This window comes from Myotis daubentonii, chromosome 11, assembly GCF_963259705.1.
Source record: "Myotis daubentonii chromosome 11, mMyoDau2.1, whole genome shotgun sequence".
Classification (NCBI taxonomy): domain Eukaryota; kingdom Metazoa; phylum Chordata; class Mammalia; order Chiroptera; family Vespertilionidae; genus Myotis; species Myotis daubentonii.
The window spans coordinates 22,791,352-22,808,390 of NC_081850.1; the positions used below are offsets into that span (position 1 = coordinate 22,791,352).

A 17,039-nucleotide genomic window follows, 5' to 3' on the forward strand; every position below is an offset into this window, starting at 1 on the left:
TCTTGTTTTGACATGATGGATATACACTGGTATTTTAAAAAGTCACAGAATTGTGGTATTTGTGGCCCTTGAAGTGTTGTCAAGTTCTAACTGTCTCACTGTGATCTTCAGTGTGCCAAGCAGCAGGGCAAGGTGATGAGTGCACCGTACACAGTCTCTGCCACGATTCACCCTCACTACTGCAGTGTGAAAGCAGCCATAAACAATGCGTAAACAAATGAGCATCGCTGTATTCCAAAAAAACTTTATTGATGGACACCAAAATCTGAATTTCATATAACTTTCACATGCTACAAAACATTATTCTCCTTTAAAAAAACATTTGATAATGTAAAAATCATTTTAGCTGGGAGGCCACACAAAAACAGGTGGCAAGCCAGATTTGCCAACCTCAGCCTAACCTCATGGGCCATATTCTAAAGGTGGGGGGAAACCATAACGAAATAAGTGAGCACATAAAGTAGACAGTTTTGTGTTATAAATGAAATTAAAGTGTAAGATGGTCAGGGAATGTGTCTCTGAAGGAATACATAAGATGAACCTGCACCTGAAGGATGAGAAGGAGGCAGTCATGAGAAAAGTTGAGTACAGAGTCTTCTAGAAAGAGAATAGCAAGGGTAGAAACTGAAGGCAGGTACAAGTTTGGTGGATTAAAGGAATCAAACATGGATGGCACCATTGTTAAGAATTTAACTCTAGTTGACTACAGTAGGATCTAGCCTAATTTTATACACTGGGTTTGTGGCCCCTTGCTAATTTATATGACCACACCAAGAATATGATATTTAAAAAGAGAGAGAGAAAAGGAGAAAATACTTTTATTTTTGCCAAATAGTTCTAAGAAATACAGTATTTCCTATATGATCCAGAATATTGAGAACAAATATAGTTGGACCACACAAGTTATTTCACTAAATGCTCATCCTTAAGTTACGCTGCTTCATTTTATATTTGCTTACAATACAAATGTTTTGCTCACTGGATGATTTAAGGCCATTTATAGCAGTTTTATGTAAAAAGTCTAGTTTCTTTGTAAACCTTAACATATTAAATCCTCTGTTTACATCTTTTTGTTTTTATGTTCAGCCCAATGTGAGTGTGCCAAGCTGGTTCTGATTTCTTCTAATACACCGAAGGGAAAATCATTTTTAAGTCTGCATTGATTTGTGGCAATATTTGTATTCAACAATCAAATGCTACACCATTTCCTTTTAAATGGCTATGCACTTAATTAGTTTCACTCGTGTGTTCAGCAATTAATTAGTTTTGGAGACTTCTATTTTGGTATTGAACCTGAATATTGACAGTCAGAGTAGATACTGTATCAGGATTGCAATGCATGTTTTCCAATCACAGCACATAAAAAGTTTTCACATTTGAAAAAAAAGTTCTTCATTGTAATATCATCTAATATCTTTCATAATTGTGAAATACACTTCAACCAGTTTCTTTTTTTCATTTATTTTCTCCAGTATTGCTTCTAGTAAATATGAGGCAAAGGGAAGCTGTAAGAGAAACACAGGAAAAAAAAAGGATTATCAAAACTCTATATTTTCTTCAGTTCAAAAAATATACTAAATATCATTAAACCATTAGAACTTGGCTGTCTGCAACTTTGCATCCAGATGGTACCCTACTGGGTCTCTTTTCAACTGATCTTGCTGGTTAGTGTGGGTAATTCTGTCTTTTACAATAAAAATGATAAAAGAGCTGAAGTAAAATGAAAAAAGATAAACGCCTTATTGAACAATTCATGGTTTACTGACCATGTTAATGATGTAATCTGCAATACAAGCAGCTAAGCCATTTATCTTCAATCAGCTGATCAATAGCAGGTTACAGTCATCTCTAGGGCCCAGAGCCCACAGAAATGGTACTGTATGTCCATCACTCATAAAAGAATGAGAGAGAATTATCAATACACTCGTCTGTGTTAGAGCTGAACATCTTAAGTTGTAGGATAAAATTTCAGAGGGAATAAAAATGGCAAAAGTATACCCATTGATTAAGTTGTTATAGAAAAGTTTGGCATATCAAAGTGTAATACACATGTTGCAAACTGCTGAGTTTATGAAATGTAGAGTATATTTTTAAATTTCATAATTTATAGAACTTTCCTAGTAAAGTTTTATTGTCCCCCCTGCTTCACTGGGTTGCCTGTACAACTCCAACTCAGACAATTTAAAATGCTCCCCAAGTGCCTCCCTGATAGCCCTACCCACTTCCCTTTATCCTTCTTCCCTATCTAGTCTCATATAAAAGATTTATAATAATAAGTTCATTCAGTCATTTCTGGGAGTTGTCCTCTTGATTAACCAGTGAAAGGTACGTGTTTTTTTCCTGAATATACTGATGAGAATGCTTGTCATGCTGGATCCCTTCCTTACAGAGTTGTAACAGGCCCTTCTTTGTGCTAGGACGATCACCGACAGTATCACTGGTCAACAGTGAGCAAAGACGCCCTCTGTGTGAGCTGCTTAGCTGTGCTCAGCTCAGCTATGCCCAGCTAAGGTGATCACAATTAGCTAAACCAGTGGTCGGCAAACTGCGGCCCCTTGAGTGTGGCTTTTCCACAAAATACCACATGCAGGCGCACACGTACAGTGCGATTGAAACTTCGTGGCCACACTCAAGGGGCCAAAGAGCCGCATGTGGCTCGCGAGCCACAGTTTGCCGACCACTGCTCAACCAACCAGAATGGTTCTTGTCCAAATTTGAACTGGGTAAAAAGAACAGATTGGCCAGTAGCAGTGAAAATAGTCCAGACAGGGACACACACAGGTGCCCGCATGCGCATGCTTGCACGTGTGAACACACACACACACACACACACACACATGCATGCACAAAAACCACCTTACATAGGTCCTGAAGGAGAAATAGAGACTGAAGCTGCGCCACAGAATTGTGTCAGATCCTAAATAACTTTCTAGTTTAACTTCCTTCTTAGCTTTATAATAATCTGCCTTATCCGTAAGAAAGTCTGTGTCTCTACAGGACAGACTATATCTATAGTTTATATCAGAGCTTTACACATTGGTCTTACTGGACACTTACCATTACAGAAAGCATAAGATACCAAAATATCATGTATATTCAGTTCTAAGATACTGTTGAATATAAAAGGCACACATTGATTTTAAGAAACAGCCTTTCCTGTGAAAAACTCTACCACTTGAATATACCCACACTGCATATGCATTCCAATTTCAGAAATGTAAAAATGTGGGGAAATGTCATCTTAGAATCAATGAAAATAATATAGATTGGGTACATTAACAACTGAAACTATACTTAAAATATGACATGCCTTGTATAGTCTTTAAAAACTCACATGGTCTGTTTGTTTGCCATATTTTTTTAAAGTGAAAAATGTTTTGGAAACAAAAGATCTGAACTTTCTATTACTTTGGAGTTTAGTTCATACAGTCAGAGTCCATTGAATTTTCTCCCTATGACTCTGGAGGGGCTAAGGCTTTTCAGAACCCCCTCAAATACAGAAAGCACAACCGTTCTTGTACTGGTGAGATTTTGGAGTTGGATTGAAGTGGCAACATGATGGGACAACAGCATAGGTTTTTTTCTCACGTGCCCTATCATATATATATATAAAATATCTTTATTGTTGAAAGTATTACAGATGCCTCCCCCCATTGGTTCTTGGTTAATCTCTGCACCCCTCCTTCCCTCTAACATTCCATTCCCAACAATTATGCTGCCTCAAGTTCCATTTCCAATGACACATGCCAGGGAGCACAAAGCCCAGAAAGCCTGCCTGATTTCTTTCTTTTGAATCAAAAAGGAGAAGCAATACTCCCGGCAATGACAATGCAGAGTTACACAAGCTTAAACTCCTCAGCATCAGAAGAAAAATGAAAAGGTAAAGAGTTGATACTATGTGAGATTTCTTAGTTTGAAAATTCAGCTAAGGACATGTGATAATTTTACTTGTCTACACTGTAGTCTTGTCTACACTGTGGGTCTTCCTAGTTGGTCTGCCTGTCCCTGTTGTAAAAGGTGATTTCTATTACTGGAGGGATTTCTCCTGACTTCACACAGATTTTCAGTTTCTCTTACATGGAAACACCTACAGATGTTTGCCTTTAGCAACTGCTAAGCCACTGACAATCTCAAATTTATCACTTACACTTACAAATAGTGGCTTCATTTAGAGGTATTTCTGGATAAAGGTAAGATACGAATGATGGTTGCATATGTTGAGAGCCACCTGGAAAATATAACAAAGCCTAAAGACCATGACTGGAACACAGTCATATAACTTAGAGCATCAGCACTAATTGGAATGTAGTCCTTAATAATGTAAAATTAAATTTTTTTGTGCTGAAAGAAAAGAATTAAAGTAAAGGTAACATAAATCTAAGGGACAAGATTAACATTTTCACCATTTTCATTCTTGTTTTTGGTTTGAAAACTATTATTGTAAAGATATTGCTTAAAAAATACAAATTGACTTTAATCAAGTTAGAGTCATATTGAAAGTGAATATATTAAATTTTATGTATTATACCTGCTTTTACAAAAGATATGATTCAGTGAGACTCTGAGACTTAAGAAAGGCCAATGCAGTTTGAGTATTGTAAAATGAATGGTGCAAAAATTTAGTATAAATAAATATATAGAGCTATACACACAGTGTATATATAAACACACATATACATTATGTATTTATATATGTACTAGAGGCCCGATGCACGAAATTCATGCAACAGTATGCCTTTCTTCCCCCAGCTGCTGGCACCGGCTTCCCTCTGACACCTGGGATCCGGGCTTCCCTTGCAGCCCCGGCTCCATCCAGAAGGTCATCTGGTCTAATTAGCATATTACACTTTTATTATTATAGATATTTTAAACACATTTAAATGGCTAGGGTATACTCTATTATCTTATAATTAAAAATTTTAACTTGTGAAAATAACCAATAATTCTATCAGAAGGAACAATTAACTTATAGTTTAAATCTGGCATGGAATTTTGAGCTAAGTATCCTAAAATAGACTCATAGAGAAGTCAGCATGTGCTATTCTCAAACTTTGGTAAAGTCTATAATTTGTTTTCACTTTGATTTTTGTCCCCAACTTTTTTATAGTGGTAAAATACACATATTACAAAACTTACCTTTGAACTTTACACCACCACATCTGTCTATTTTCAGGAAACATGAAAAATAGGCGTGAAATCGTTAAATTTAAAAATCCCAGCAACACTCTGAATGGAGAATTTTAAATTTTTGCTATTTCAGATCAATATGAGAAATTTGTGTGGCTGACTGAGCATGTAGGCTTATGTGTGTAAGACAGAGTGGTACAATGTGAGTGTGCATGTGTTATAAGTGTAACACAGAAAGCAACAGAGTAAATGTGTTCAGAGTTGAAATAAGAAACTTTCAGTAAACCTTTAGGCTAGAAGTTACTTTTTTTTTTTTTTTTTTTTTTTTACAAAAGCCAAGGAGATTTATAAGCCCTCTCACTGCAACATTGCAAGGCATTCTATAGAAGGTAAGCATATTCTTCAGAGAAGGCACTGGGGAAGCAGCCATTTTAAACTTCAGCTTTTATAAGCTCTGAAAAGGAACAAGGATGTGTAATGAAAAATCAAAAGTCTATATTCTACATTCTTGATTTAAGGCAGAAAGACAGAATTTTTGATATCATCCCAGCACAAGAAAATGTAGCTGGACAAGATGAACTAAAATGGACTGAATGACAGGAGGGTGAGGGCATGAGTGGGGGGGATGGGGGGTAATGTGGGGATAAGGACACATATGTAATAACTTAATCAATAAAAAAAAATAAAAAATAAAATAAAATGGGCTGAATGAAATCCAGAAGAGGATTAGCTAATAACAGAGACAAGGAAATGACAAAACAAGTCTCCTCTCCCTCAAAATAATCCTACACACTGATTTCATGTATTTTTCTAAAGCACAACTTTGATTACATCTTTTCTTACCCAAAAGCTTTTCTAGTTTTGCCCTGACCAATGTTTTTCTCTCTTTGTTTCTTTTCCAATTCACTAAATTACAAAAACAAAACAAAAAACTAATTTGGTTGGTAGCCCATCCTATAATAGTCATTAATTTGCTTTTTGTCCTCTGCCATAAATTGTAAGTTTTTGGGACGTTTTTTGGTGTTTTTAAAAGAAATATATATTTTTATTGATTCCAGAGAGGAAGGGAGAGGAAGAGAGAGATAGAAACATCAATGATGAGAGAGACTCATTGATCGGCTGCCTCCTGCATTCCCCACACGGGGATCAAGCCCACAACCCGGGCATGTGCCCTGACCTGGAATTGAACCGTGACCTCCTGGTTCATAGATCGATGCACAACCACGGAGCCTGGCCATAAATTGTAAGTTTTAAAAGGCATATTAATGTAAAAAAGAAATTAATACAAGAAAACATGTTTAAAGAAATTATAAGGCTGGAGAACCAAGATGGCAGCATAGGTAAAAACATGTACTTGCTGCCTCTCACAACCACATCAAAACTACAACTAAAAGACAAAACATTGATCATCCAAAACCATGGGAAAGCTGGCTGAGGGGAAGTTCCACAACTAGAAGGAAAGAAAAAAGTGCATTGAGACTGGTATGAGGTGTGGAGTTGTGGAGGTGCAGAGGCACGTGTGAATTGGGCTGGCAAATGGGTGTGCTGTTGCTGTTTCTTTCAATCGGGAGGGAGATAGAGGCTCCCGATTGCTCTGAAACCCAGTTCTGGGTGAGACTCTGGGGACCCAAAGTCATACAGGGAGAAACTGGACTGTCTGGCATCGGGCCAGAACACAAGGGCGGCTTTCTCTCAGAGGTGCTCACAGCGATCATTGTTCCTGAGTGGAGGCGCGGATCACAGAGATGCAGGGAACTCTCCAATGCAGGGCTGACTGGTAGCCATTGCTGTTTGTTCTACCCTGGTGATTCCCAGACACCCCACCCCACCCAGTTTACAACCCCACCCAAGCTGTGTGCAGTGGCTTTTGCATATGAATGGCCTGTCCTTTTGCAGCATAAATCCTACCAAACTGCAGCTGGGTCAGAGAGCGCCAAAGCTTCCAAAAGAAGGCCCAAGGCTCAGCAACAGCAACTGGCCTTGCTTCACACCTGGGCCTCATCTGGGCACTTCCAAACCCCAAATAAAGAGGAGGAATCTGCAGATCTCTCTGTAGCTCCTGCTGGGTGGCCTCGGGCAGTGGCTAACTTAGCACCTCCTTGGAGATCCAAGAGCCAGTGTACCCAGTGATCAATGTGAGACCATACCAGATTACAACTTTTCATAAGAGACACACTCAAGGGGCAGGCTCAGTGAGCACCAAAGCCCCACTGAAACAAGTCTTTCCCCATAAGGGTGACTTCAGAACAGAAGTTCTCCCATTGTAGACACAGCTGGTCCTCATAGCCAACTGGCCTGGAGGTCAATTCCTCCCAGTGATACCAACAGCAATCAAGGCTTAACTACAACAGGACTGTGCACGCAGCCCACAAAGGGGTGCACCAAGAGTGTCCACCTCAGGTGATTGGGGAGGCTGAGCCACTGGGCCCTATAGGACACCTACCACATAAGGCCACTCTATCAACACAGGGAAGCAGCCAAAATGCAGAGACAAAGAAACATGTCACAAATGAAAAAAAAATAGATGAAAGCAAAATATTGGATATAGAGTTCAAAAACACGGTTATAAGGTTACTCAAGAATCTTCTAGAAACCTCCGAGAAATTTAGTGAGACCCTCAAGGATATGAAAAAGGACCAATCAGAAATTAAGCATACACTGACTGAAATAAAGAATAATATACAGAGATCCAACAGCAGACTAGAGGATCCCAAGAATCAAGGCAAAGATTTGAAATACAAAGAAGAAAAAACAGCCAACTGGAAAAGAAAAAAGAATCCAAAAATATGAAGATAGTGTAAGGAGCCTCTGGGACAACTTCAAGCGGACCAACATCTGAATTATGGGGGTGCCAGAAGAAGAGAGAGAGCAAGATATTAAAAACCTATTTGAAGAAATAATGACAGAAACCTTCCCTACCTGGTGAAAGAAATTGACTTACAAGTCCAGGAAGCAAAGAGAACCCCAAGCAAAAGGAATCCAAAGAGGACCACACCAAGACACATCATAAGTAAAATACCAAGGGCAAAAGACAAAGAGAGAATCTTAAAAGCAGGAAGAGAAAAATAGTTAGTTACCTACAAGGGAGTACCCATACGACTGTCAGCTGATTTCTTAACAGAAACGATGCAGGCCAGAAGGGAGTGGCAAGAAATATTCAAAGTGATGAATAGCAAGAACCTACAATCAAGATTACTTTATCCAGCAAAGCTATCATTTAGAATTGAAGGTCAGATAAAGAGCTTCACAGGCAAGAAAAAGCTAAAGGAGTTCTTCACCACCAAACCAGTATTATATGAAATGTTAAAAGGTGTTCTTTAAGAAGAGGAAGAAGAAGAAAAAGGTAAAGATAAGAAATATGAACAACAAAGTGACAACAAATACGTATCTATCAACAAGTGAATCTAAAAATCAAGTGAATAAAAAATCTGATGAACCAAATAAACTGGTGAATATAATAGAATCAGGGGCATAGGAAGGGAGTAGACTGACAATTCTCAGGGGGAAGGGTATGAGGAGTGTAGGAAGAGACTGGACAAAAATCTTACACCTATGGACGAGGACAGTGGGGGGGTGGGGGGGAGTATGGGCATGGGGTTGGGTGGGAACCAGGTGGAGGGGAGCAATGGGGGGGAAAAGAGGAACATCTGTAATAATCTGAACAATAAAGATTTATTTTTTAAAAAAGAACCCAAAAGAGTTACAAAGAAAAAAAAGAAATTATAAGGCAGTTATGCCATAAAAAAGTACAAGTAGGTATTACAAATATTTTTTCAGTGTGATTCTTATTAGAAATCTGTGGGAATAAAGGGTAGGTGCTGATAAAGATCAAATATCTAAAAGTACCAACTGCATCAGAAGCACTTGAAGTAATGAGGACATATATTTGCATTCTGTATTAAATATAGGCATGTTAAGGTTTTAGACCTTTTAGTTCTCATGTACTTTTGGCTAACAGTAGCAGTAGGTATTATTATTGTGTAGTCCCATACTGCCACATGGCAGAACAGCTTTTTATTTTGTGGTTAATATTTTATCAATATAAATGTTCAACAAATGAATGCAGAGAAGCTTATTTAACAGGAAATAATTCTGTGGCTTAACCCTTACACAAAAGAGAAAACCACAGACCAGATCAACTCCTATGATCTCAGAATTCTATTACATAATCCAGCAATTTTCAACCTTTTTCATCTCATGGGACACATGAACTAATTACTAAAATTCTGGGGCACACCAAAAAAATATATTTTTTGCCAATTGCACCAAAATAGGTATAATTTTCATTGATTTACCAAAAAAAAAGAAAGTAATTATCTTTTTTGCTCCAAAGTGACTTTTAAAAAAAATCATGTGCCTATACTTTTATATAAGGATTTCTGGTACGAAAAATTAACCAATCAGATGCAACCTTATTATGCAACATGACCAATAAGATGCAACTCTATTATATGACCTATATATTTATGGTTCAAAGCAGGGCATTTATACCAAAGGGCTATTGTGTTGGCTGTGGTCATTTTTCCATTTGATAATCTAAGGGAAAAGAGCTTAGTGCCCCTCAATAAATAGTAAAGTAATGCATGTTTTATAAAATCTTGTGGCAAACCTGTTGAAAATCGCTGACATAAAGCGGCCAACCCAGAGGAAGGTCATAAAAGAAAAGTTTTTCTATAATTTTATTTTCAAAATATTTTAATAATCAAATACCAACACTGAATTATTTAGTATTTATTTTAGGGAATGTACACAATTGTCCTATAGCTTAAAGATCATGTAACCTCAGATACACGAAGCTGTATATCATAAAATAAATTGTATGAATGAACATATCTACGTTTTGCTCACACAATCCCGTGAGTATCACTGAGACTCTAAAAAACTCGTGAATAAAGAAAACCTTTTCTAAAATTCAGGACAAATGTAATTGCTGGAATTGAGAGAGAAGAAAAGTAGGCTAGAAAAAAAAGATGTTTTTGATTTTATAGATTTTTCTCTTGGGCATAATTAGAATAAAGTGACATTCAAGTGCAACCAATGAAGTTTCTATTTTTTTCTTACAAAATTCAAAGACATCAGCAAAACCACCTATGTCAGTAATAAAAATAAAAAGTCTTTGACTTTTTAAATGTTATCATGCTGTCACAGTGGAATAAAATTAGCTTGAAAAATGATCTAAAGGCACACGCTGCAGTTCATTACGTGTAGTAGCAACAGCAGCGGTTTCCCAGTGTTCATAAAGGCTGCTCAATTAAATTTACCTCAGTCAATAATTAGGAGTCCACAAATAAACCTGGGCAATTAAATCAATACTGCCAGGCAATTACATTCCAGAGTCCAGGCTCAGTGGCACAAAAAGGCACTATATCAAACTACAGTATTAAGCAGTCCAATGCCATTTTAAAAGGGATTTTTTTACACTAACTGGCCAGACTAAGCGTACATCCAGATACATAGAATGTGTGTGTGTGTACATCTCCATGTGTGAGTCAAAAAAACCCAGGCCTGGTGTCAATATAGCTTTTGTAAAATGTAATAAAGATTTATACATATGGATTTTTTATTTTTATGTTCAAAAATGATGATAAAAATTTCCATACTGAAGGGTCATTTTTACAAGTTGAGCATTAAAAATCATTAAAAAGTTTATTTTTATTATTTTCACTGAAAAAAAACCCCACATCAGGCCATAAGAATCATTACTGAACTCCTTTGATCTGCCAGGCACTGGGCTGGGTGCTGGTGCTGGGCATGTGATATGATTAACAAATGGTATTTCTTCTCAAAATCAAGTGTCACAGTACAAAGCTATGTTTAGTACTTGCACGCCTGCACTTAAATAACTTTAAGAAAAAGATTGCCAATCACCTTCTTTTACTATTGAATACAGTTTCAAAATATATAAAACTGATACTAAAAATATGAATAGTTCAGATATTCTTTACTTTTCTTGGCTTTTTCTAAAGCAGGGGTGGGCAAACTTTTTGACTCGAGGGCCACAATGGGTTCTTAAACTGGACCGGAGAGCCGGAACAAAAGCATGGATGGAGTGTTTGTGTGAACTAATATAAATTCAAAGTAAAATCGTTACATAAAAGGGTATGGTCTTTTTTTTTTTTTTTTAGTTTTATTCATTTCAAACGGGCCGAATCCGGCCCGCGGGCCGTAGTTTGCCCACGGCTGTTCTAAAGCATAGACAACTCCATTTGTTAATATAAATGTAAAATAAGTTTCATTTAATATCAGCCTTTATTTTTAATCTTCATACAGAAACATTTACGACTTTCCAAAAGTCACAGGACAATATTTTTTTTTCTATTTTGAGAAATATGTTTTAGCTGCTTTTTATTCCAGTTTATTTTTAAAATAAACAATTAGGTTGAGCAACAACAAAAAAACTATAATGAAAAAGTTTTAGAATACATTACATGCTGTCAGTGATGTGGAAACAAAAGCTGGCTCTGACTAGAAAAGCAAGGCTCTCACCTGCCAATAAACTGCCCTTGATCACTTACAAGAGGGGCGCCTCCCAGCAGACTATATGTGTATTAAAAAATACTTGAAAGGGAGGAAAAAGTATCACACAGGTCACAGCAGCAGTCTCAATAGACCCCTCCGGGACTTCCACTCGCCTTGGCCTTGTCATCCTCTATGCAGCTTTCCACGCGGCCCAGAAAATGTCGATAGGAAAATGTTTGAGGGGCCTCTGGTGGAAATTTTTTCATTCTTTCTGCATTGACAGGATGCCAAATCAATATTTACTTCCCACTAACAAGCTGCTCGAGGTCTCAGTAGAAAATATTGTAGGGAATGCAGGAAGACACAGTAATAAACAGCTGTCTGGCTGTGAGGAAAACATGAATTGACTGGAAACAGGTCCATAGTAAAAGGTCACCGAAACCCATGAACTCCTCAGGTGTCCATATAACCACTAACTTTAAAGACACATAATAAAAAATCTCTTTTCCTAAGAGGGCTGAGAGAATGGATCCTTTTCAGTCTAGGAAGCATAGAGGTTGACTCAATAATTTAATTAATGCATTTGCTAAGATACATGTTGGCTGTTTCCCAAGGCATCTACTTCATTTGTTAAGTCCAGGAGTACAAATAGAGTTAACTTCTGGTCTACCTATTGGAATACTTCTATACCTAACAGAAGCAAATAATGCATAAGCAAAATTTAGGCACCTGGTAAAAATATATGGCTTGGAATTCTTATCTAGTTTTCATCTATGAAGTAGAAAATGAAATACCTGTCCTTCAAGAAGTTTCTGAATATACAACAGCCACTCCCTGTCATTTTCAGCATCTATCTTTGTCCTTTTGAGTTCCTAAAGGAGGAAAATAAAAACACTGGTGTTAACTGTATATAAATGAAGTTGCTCATACTATTAAATATTGAATAAATCTAGAGAGATATCAGTAAAACTGGATTCAACAAAGAGTAGCCTGGTCTTTCAAAAGTAGAGAATATTCAAATCCGTGCTCTTTAATATTTAATTTTTAAATATTTACATACATATGGGAGATAAAGCTGTAATTCTATATTGACAATATAAGTCAGGGATTTTTTTTTCTGTTTTCACAGTGGAGCTCAAGGTAGGAACAGAGGTGGAAGTGAAAGCAATTAAAATAAAATGAAAAATAAGATGCAGCTGTATAAAAGAATCATTTATTTACAAGTGACCCTCATAAGATAACATTAAATAATCTGACTTGTCAATAGATAACTAAAGAGTAATTGTTACAATTACAATCAAAATATAATATGGCATGGCTCTGGTGTAGGCTTGTTTATTTAAAATATCCAATAACTCACTGATAGGCCAGGAACAGACACTCCAACTTTGTACTGCAAGTCACTAAGTATTTTTAACTCATCAATTATCAAGTTAAATATTCCTAAAAGTATAATATATTCACATGTGCAGTTGATTATTTACTAAACTCGTAATTCCTTTTTTTTCCCCCAAAAAATGGACTTTTCAAAAAGGGAAGGGATTTGGAAGCTAGCATTTGTTAAAATTTACTGTATGCCAGGTATCAGGCTAGATACTTCACATAGGTTATCTCAATTTTTTACATGAATTTACTAGGGTTTGATGTATAGCTTAAGGAATGTTAGGTGGTTTGAACTCTGCTTGGTTGGGTAAGTCAGTCAACCCTTCAGACCTCTGAAAGATTCAGGGACCAGTCTAAACAGGCTCTGATCTATAGTTATGTCTAGTAAATACATTGAGATGTACCGATCCTTCTCAGAACAGTGTGTTTTTACTAGTCCTTTTGCTTTCTGCAGGACTTCCACCCAAGCTTGTGTGAGATGCACACTGCAGTGCTGTGCCCTCTGGCTCCAGACTGCATCTGCCCAGAGGCAGGGGAGCCACCTCTTCACAGGAGGGTGTCATTTATTCTTTGGGACCATAAAGTGATCCTTTTTCATTTGTCCAATCAGAAGGGATGCTTTTTTCTATCTTGTAAGCTCAGAGAGGGCATCTTTTGAGACCACACAAAGGCAGGGGCAGGGGGGTCCCGTCTTCAAAATTATGTATCTGTGTTCACACATGCACACACAAACACACATACACACACTAGGGATTTTGCTAAATCTGCTTGTTTTAAAACCCTTAGGCAAGAGTGGAGGCCTTAAACTTAATTTTTGTTAGCTTTCTCATTATGAATCAACAAATTTTTAATTAAGTCTATAATAAGATATATTTCATATCCTTGCTACAGATAGCATTATTTCCTGCATGTCTTATATTTGATACTATCCTATATAATAAAGATGTAATATGCAAATGGTCATTACACTGTGAAGTGTAACGACTGACCGCATAATGACCAGATCACGGATCAGCAGGAGGGTGGGGCAGAGAGCTACAAGCAGGCAGCAGAGAGCTACAGGAGGGGGCAGGGCAACAGGCTATGAGGGGGTTGGGGGGGAGGGGTGGGGGAGCTACAGGAGGGCGGGGTAGCAGGCGGAGAGCTACTAAAGGGTGACAGTGAGCTACTCGCAAGCTACTGGTGCACGGATTCGTAAGCAGGGCTACTAGTCTCTTATAATGCTCTATACTTCAAAGTTCAATATTCAGTAGAAAGCTATGGACAGTGTGGATAAGTGATGAAAAGAGGAAACTGATAATTCACTTTCCTACTTACCCACAGGATGAAAATAATCTCTGCAGGATTCCTCTGACCACTTTTCTAAGAATTCTTGGCAGATAAATTTCAGAGGGAAGGGGGCAGGGGCAGGGACAAGAGGAGAGTAAACAAAGAACTTATATGCATATATGCATAACTATGGAAAGATAATGATTCAGGAGGGGGCGGGAGCTGGGTGGAGGGGATCAATGGGGGGAAAAAGGAGGACATCTCTATTACCTTTAACAATAAAGATAAATTTTTAAAAAGATAATATGTAAAGCAAATAAATAAATAACTGGCCAGCAAAAAAAAAAAAAATTAGCAGAATACTTGGCACAGATGGCTATTCACTAAATATTAGCTGAACTAAACTGAGGAGCCATTCCCTCTATTATAATGGGTGGAATGCCACAGAAATGTGTTCATGTTTTATTTAAATTATCTCAAAATTTAAAATAAACATTTTTGAATATTTAGTAAGCAAAACAAAACAAAACACCAAACAAACAAAATATCCTTTGCAAGTTGTAGCTCTTCTCTACTCTAGAAGCCCTTTGAGAAGCTGATGGAGGACTGGAGGATGTTATTACACAAACATGTCAATCTAATATTTTCTTTATTCACTGAGCAAATATTTATTGGGAAGCTGCTGGTGCTGTCATCTCTTTAATCTTTCCAAACAATGAAAAATTGAATAGTAAGGTATTAAATTTCAGAGACTTAACAGTGGAATGGGGTTGAGTATCCTCCACAGGTTTCACAGATCGTATACGGCAGGGGTGGGAACCTTTTTCCTGCAAGGGCCTTGTGGGTATTTATAGGATCATTCGTGGGCCATACAAAATTATCAACTTAAAAATTAGCCTGCTATATTTGGTCAAACATTTAATGAACTCACCCCTAATGCTTTGGCAGCACCAGGCCAAAGGATTTCTCAGGCCTTATGGGGCCCACAGGGCTGGACGCTCCCCACCCTTTGTGTACAGGATGGGATTCTGCTCTTTATGAGATAACAACTATGTCAAAAGTGCAGTGCCTTTCCCAGGAGGTACAGAGATGCCACTGAAGACCTATTACATGCACATAAATTCACTTGGACAGGAATATTTTACCTGATTTAAAGGAATAAACATATTTTTAACTTTGTCAACAAAAACTAAATTTAGCTAAGAAAGCCACTAGATTTATTACTTTTTCCAATCTCACACAGGAGGAAGGAATCCCCAAATCTATGGTGACCCTGCTACACTAAATCCATTCAAATTGGCTTAACTAAAAATATTAGCTTACAGGATATATGATTAATTACGTTAAAGAAAACAGATAGGAAAGGATAACTGATTGAATAACAAACAAGCAGTTCTAGAGGTTATATGTACTTGCTTTTTCCCATATTACAGTTAAATTTCTCTAAAGGTCTTTGAGTTGGTTAATACTCTTGATGTATCTTTCATTGGTGCATTAATAATCTTACCTTCATAAATATTATCTTAAAGATAAATTCTAAGAATTTGAAAATAAAGATATGTACTTAAATTCAATGTGCAAAGGCCCTTTATTAATAAATGTTTAAGTGATCTTACCACTTCATCTTCTGTGTCCAATATTTCCTCTAGATCTGATCGTGAAATGTTGAGGATAGAAGCTGCCAAGGTCTGGGCTTTATGAGTTGAGGTTTTATGAGCATCCTTCTTTCTCTGCATTCTTTTAAGCTCTCTGATTTGTCGCCTTATTGTATGGACATCAACTTGTAACTCTTTGACCAAAGCCTGTAACATATTGGAAAGAATGCAGGCTCATATGGAAGTAATAAATGAAGATAGAGCTCTCATAACATAAAAATGTGAAGATACTAGCAAATCTTTTTTTTATTAGGATCACTCTGATTTTATTTATTTTGGAACATAATGGATTGTTCTTTATTTATTGTCAGTATGCAGTAAAAGCTCTCTTTAATGACCATTTAACCAACTTGCTGGGTTAACTCAAGCTCCCCAACCCCTCTTTCAGATTCACCAACTGCTCTCCCGGCTGGTGAGCACTGGCAGCAGACAGGCTACTCTCCATGATGCCAGAGCACCACTGCTCCCAAATGAGCCGATGCCAAGAGTCAGTTCTATTTATTTCTGAACATGGGTATATTAGCTGTAACACTTTAGCTACATAATTCATTTAATTATTATACAAACTGATGAATTATGCCTGCAGAAAGAGTTGTTTCTATTTTATTAAAACTGGATTAAAAATGCTTTGGAAGAACTTGATAAAGACAAGTTGGGTAAAAGTGCAATTAAGTTACGTATGGGCAAAACAATACAGGATTTAAAAAATCATAAAAATTGTGGGATTATTTCACAAGAGTCTTTAAGTTCCCCCTTTAAGAAATAAATGCTAGCTCATGCCATGCCTATGTGTGCATAAGAAAATGACAGCCCTTAACCTGAGTGAACAGAGACCCGCCTAGCTTTGTGAGTTGAGAGCAGACTAGCTAGAAGTTTGGGATGTTTTCAATTTTTTTGCAAGTTCAAGCAATATTGCAATAAATAATGGTGCTCATATATACATTTTGCAATCCTAGTATATTTCCCTAGAAATTAAATTATTCGATCAAAGGGTGTGTATAACTGTAATTTTGAAAGCCATTATTTAATTCTCTATGTTAATACCTCCAAAAAGACTATATGAAAGTATTTCTTTCTCTATACCAGTAGCAAAACACCAATCTGGTATTTCAGTGTAGTTTGTTTTTTTCACTGTATTTTTGTTTC

The 17,039-nt window shown here is 37.1% G+C and overlaps 1 protein-coding gene across 5 annotated transcripts in view; it reads right to left on the reverse strand.

Annotated features, from left to right (window-relative positions):
- Positions 1–228: 228 nt before the first annotated feature.
- CNTLN (centlein) overlaps positions 229–17,039 on the reverse strand; it is a 275,109-nt gene continuing 258,298 nt past the window's right edge. For all 5 annotated transcript variants that reach the window (XM_059656594.1, XM_059656593.1, XM_059656592.1 and 2 more), the window contains 3 exons: positions 15,855–16,040; positions 12,381–12,458; positions 229–1,505 (listed from right to left, as the gene is read on the reverse strand). In XM_059656594.1, coding sequence (XP_059512577.1) covers positions 1,404–1,505; positions 12,381–12,458; positions 15,855–16,040 — 366 coding nt within the window. In that variant the 3' untranslated portion in view covers positions 229–1,403. The remainder of the gene's footprint in view (positions 1,506–12,380; positions 12,459–15,854; positions 16,041–17,039) is intronic.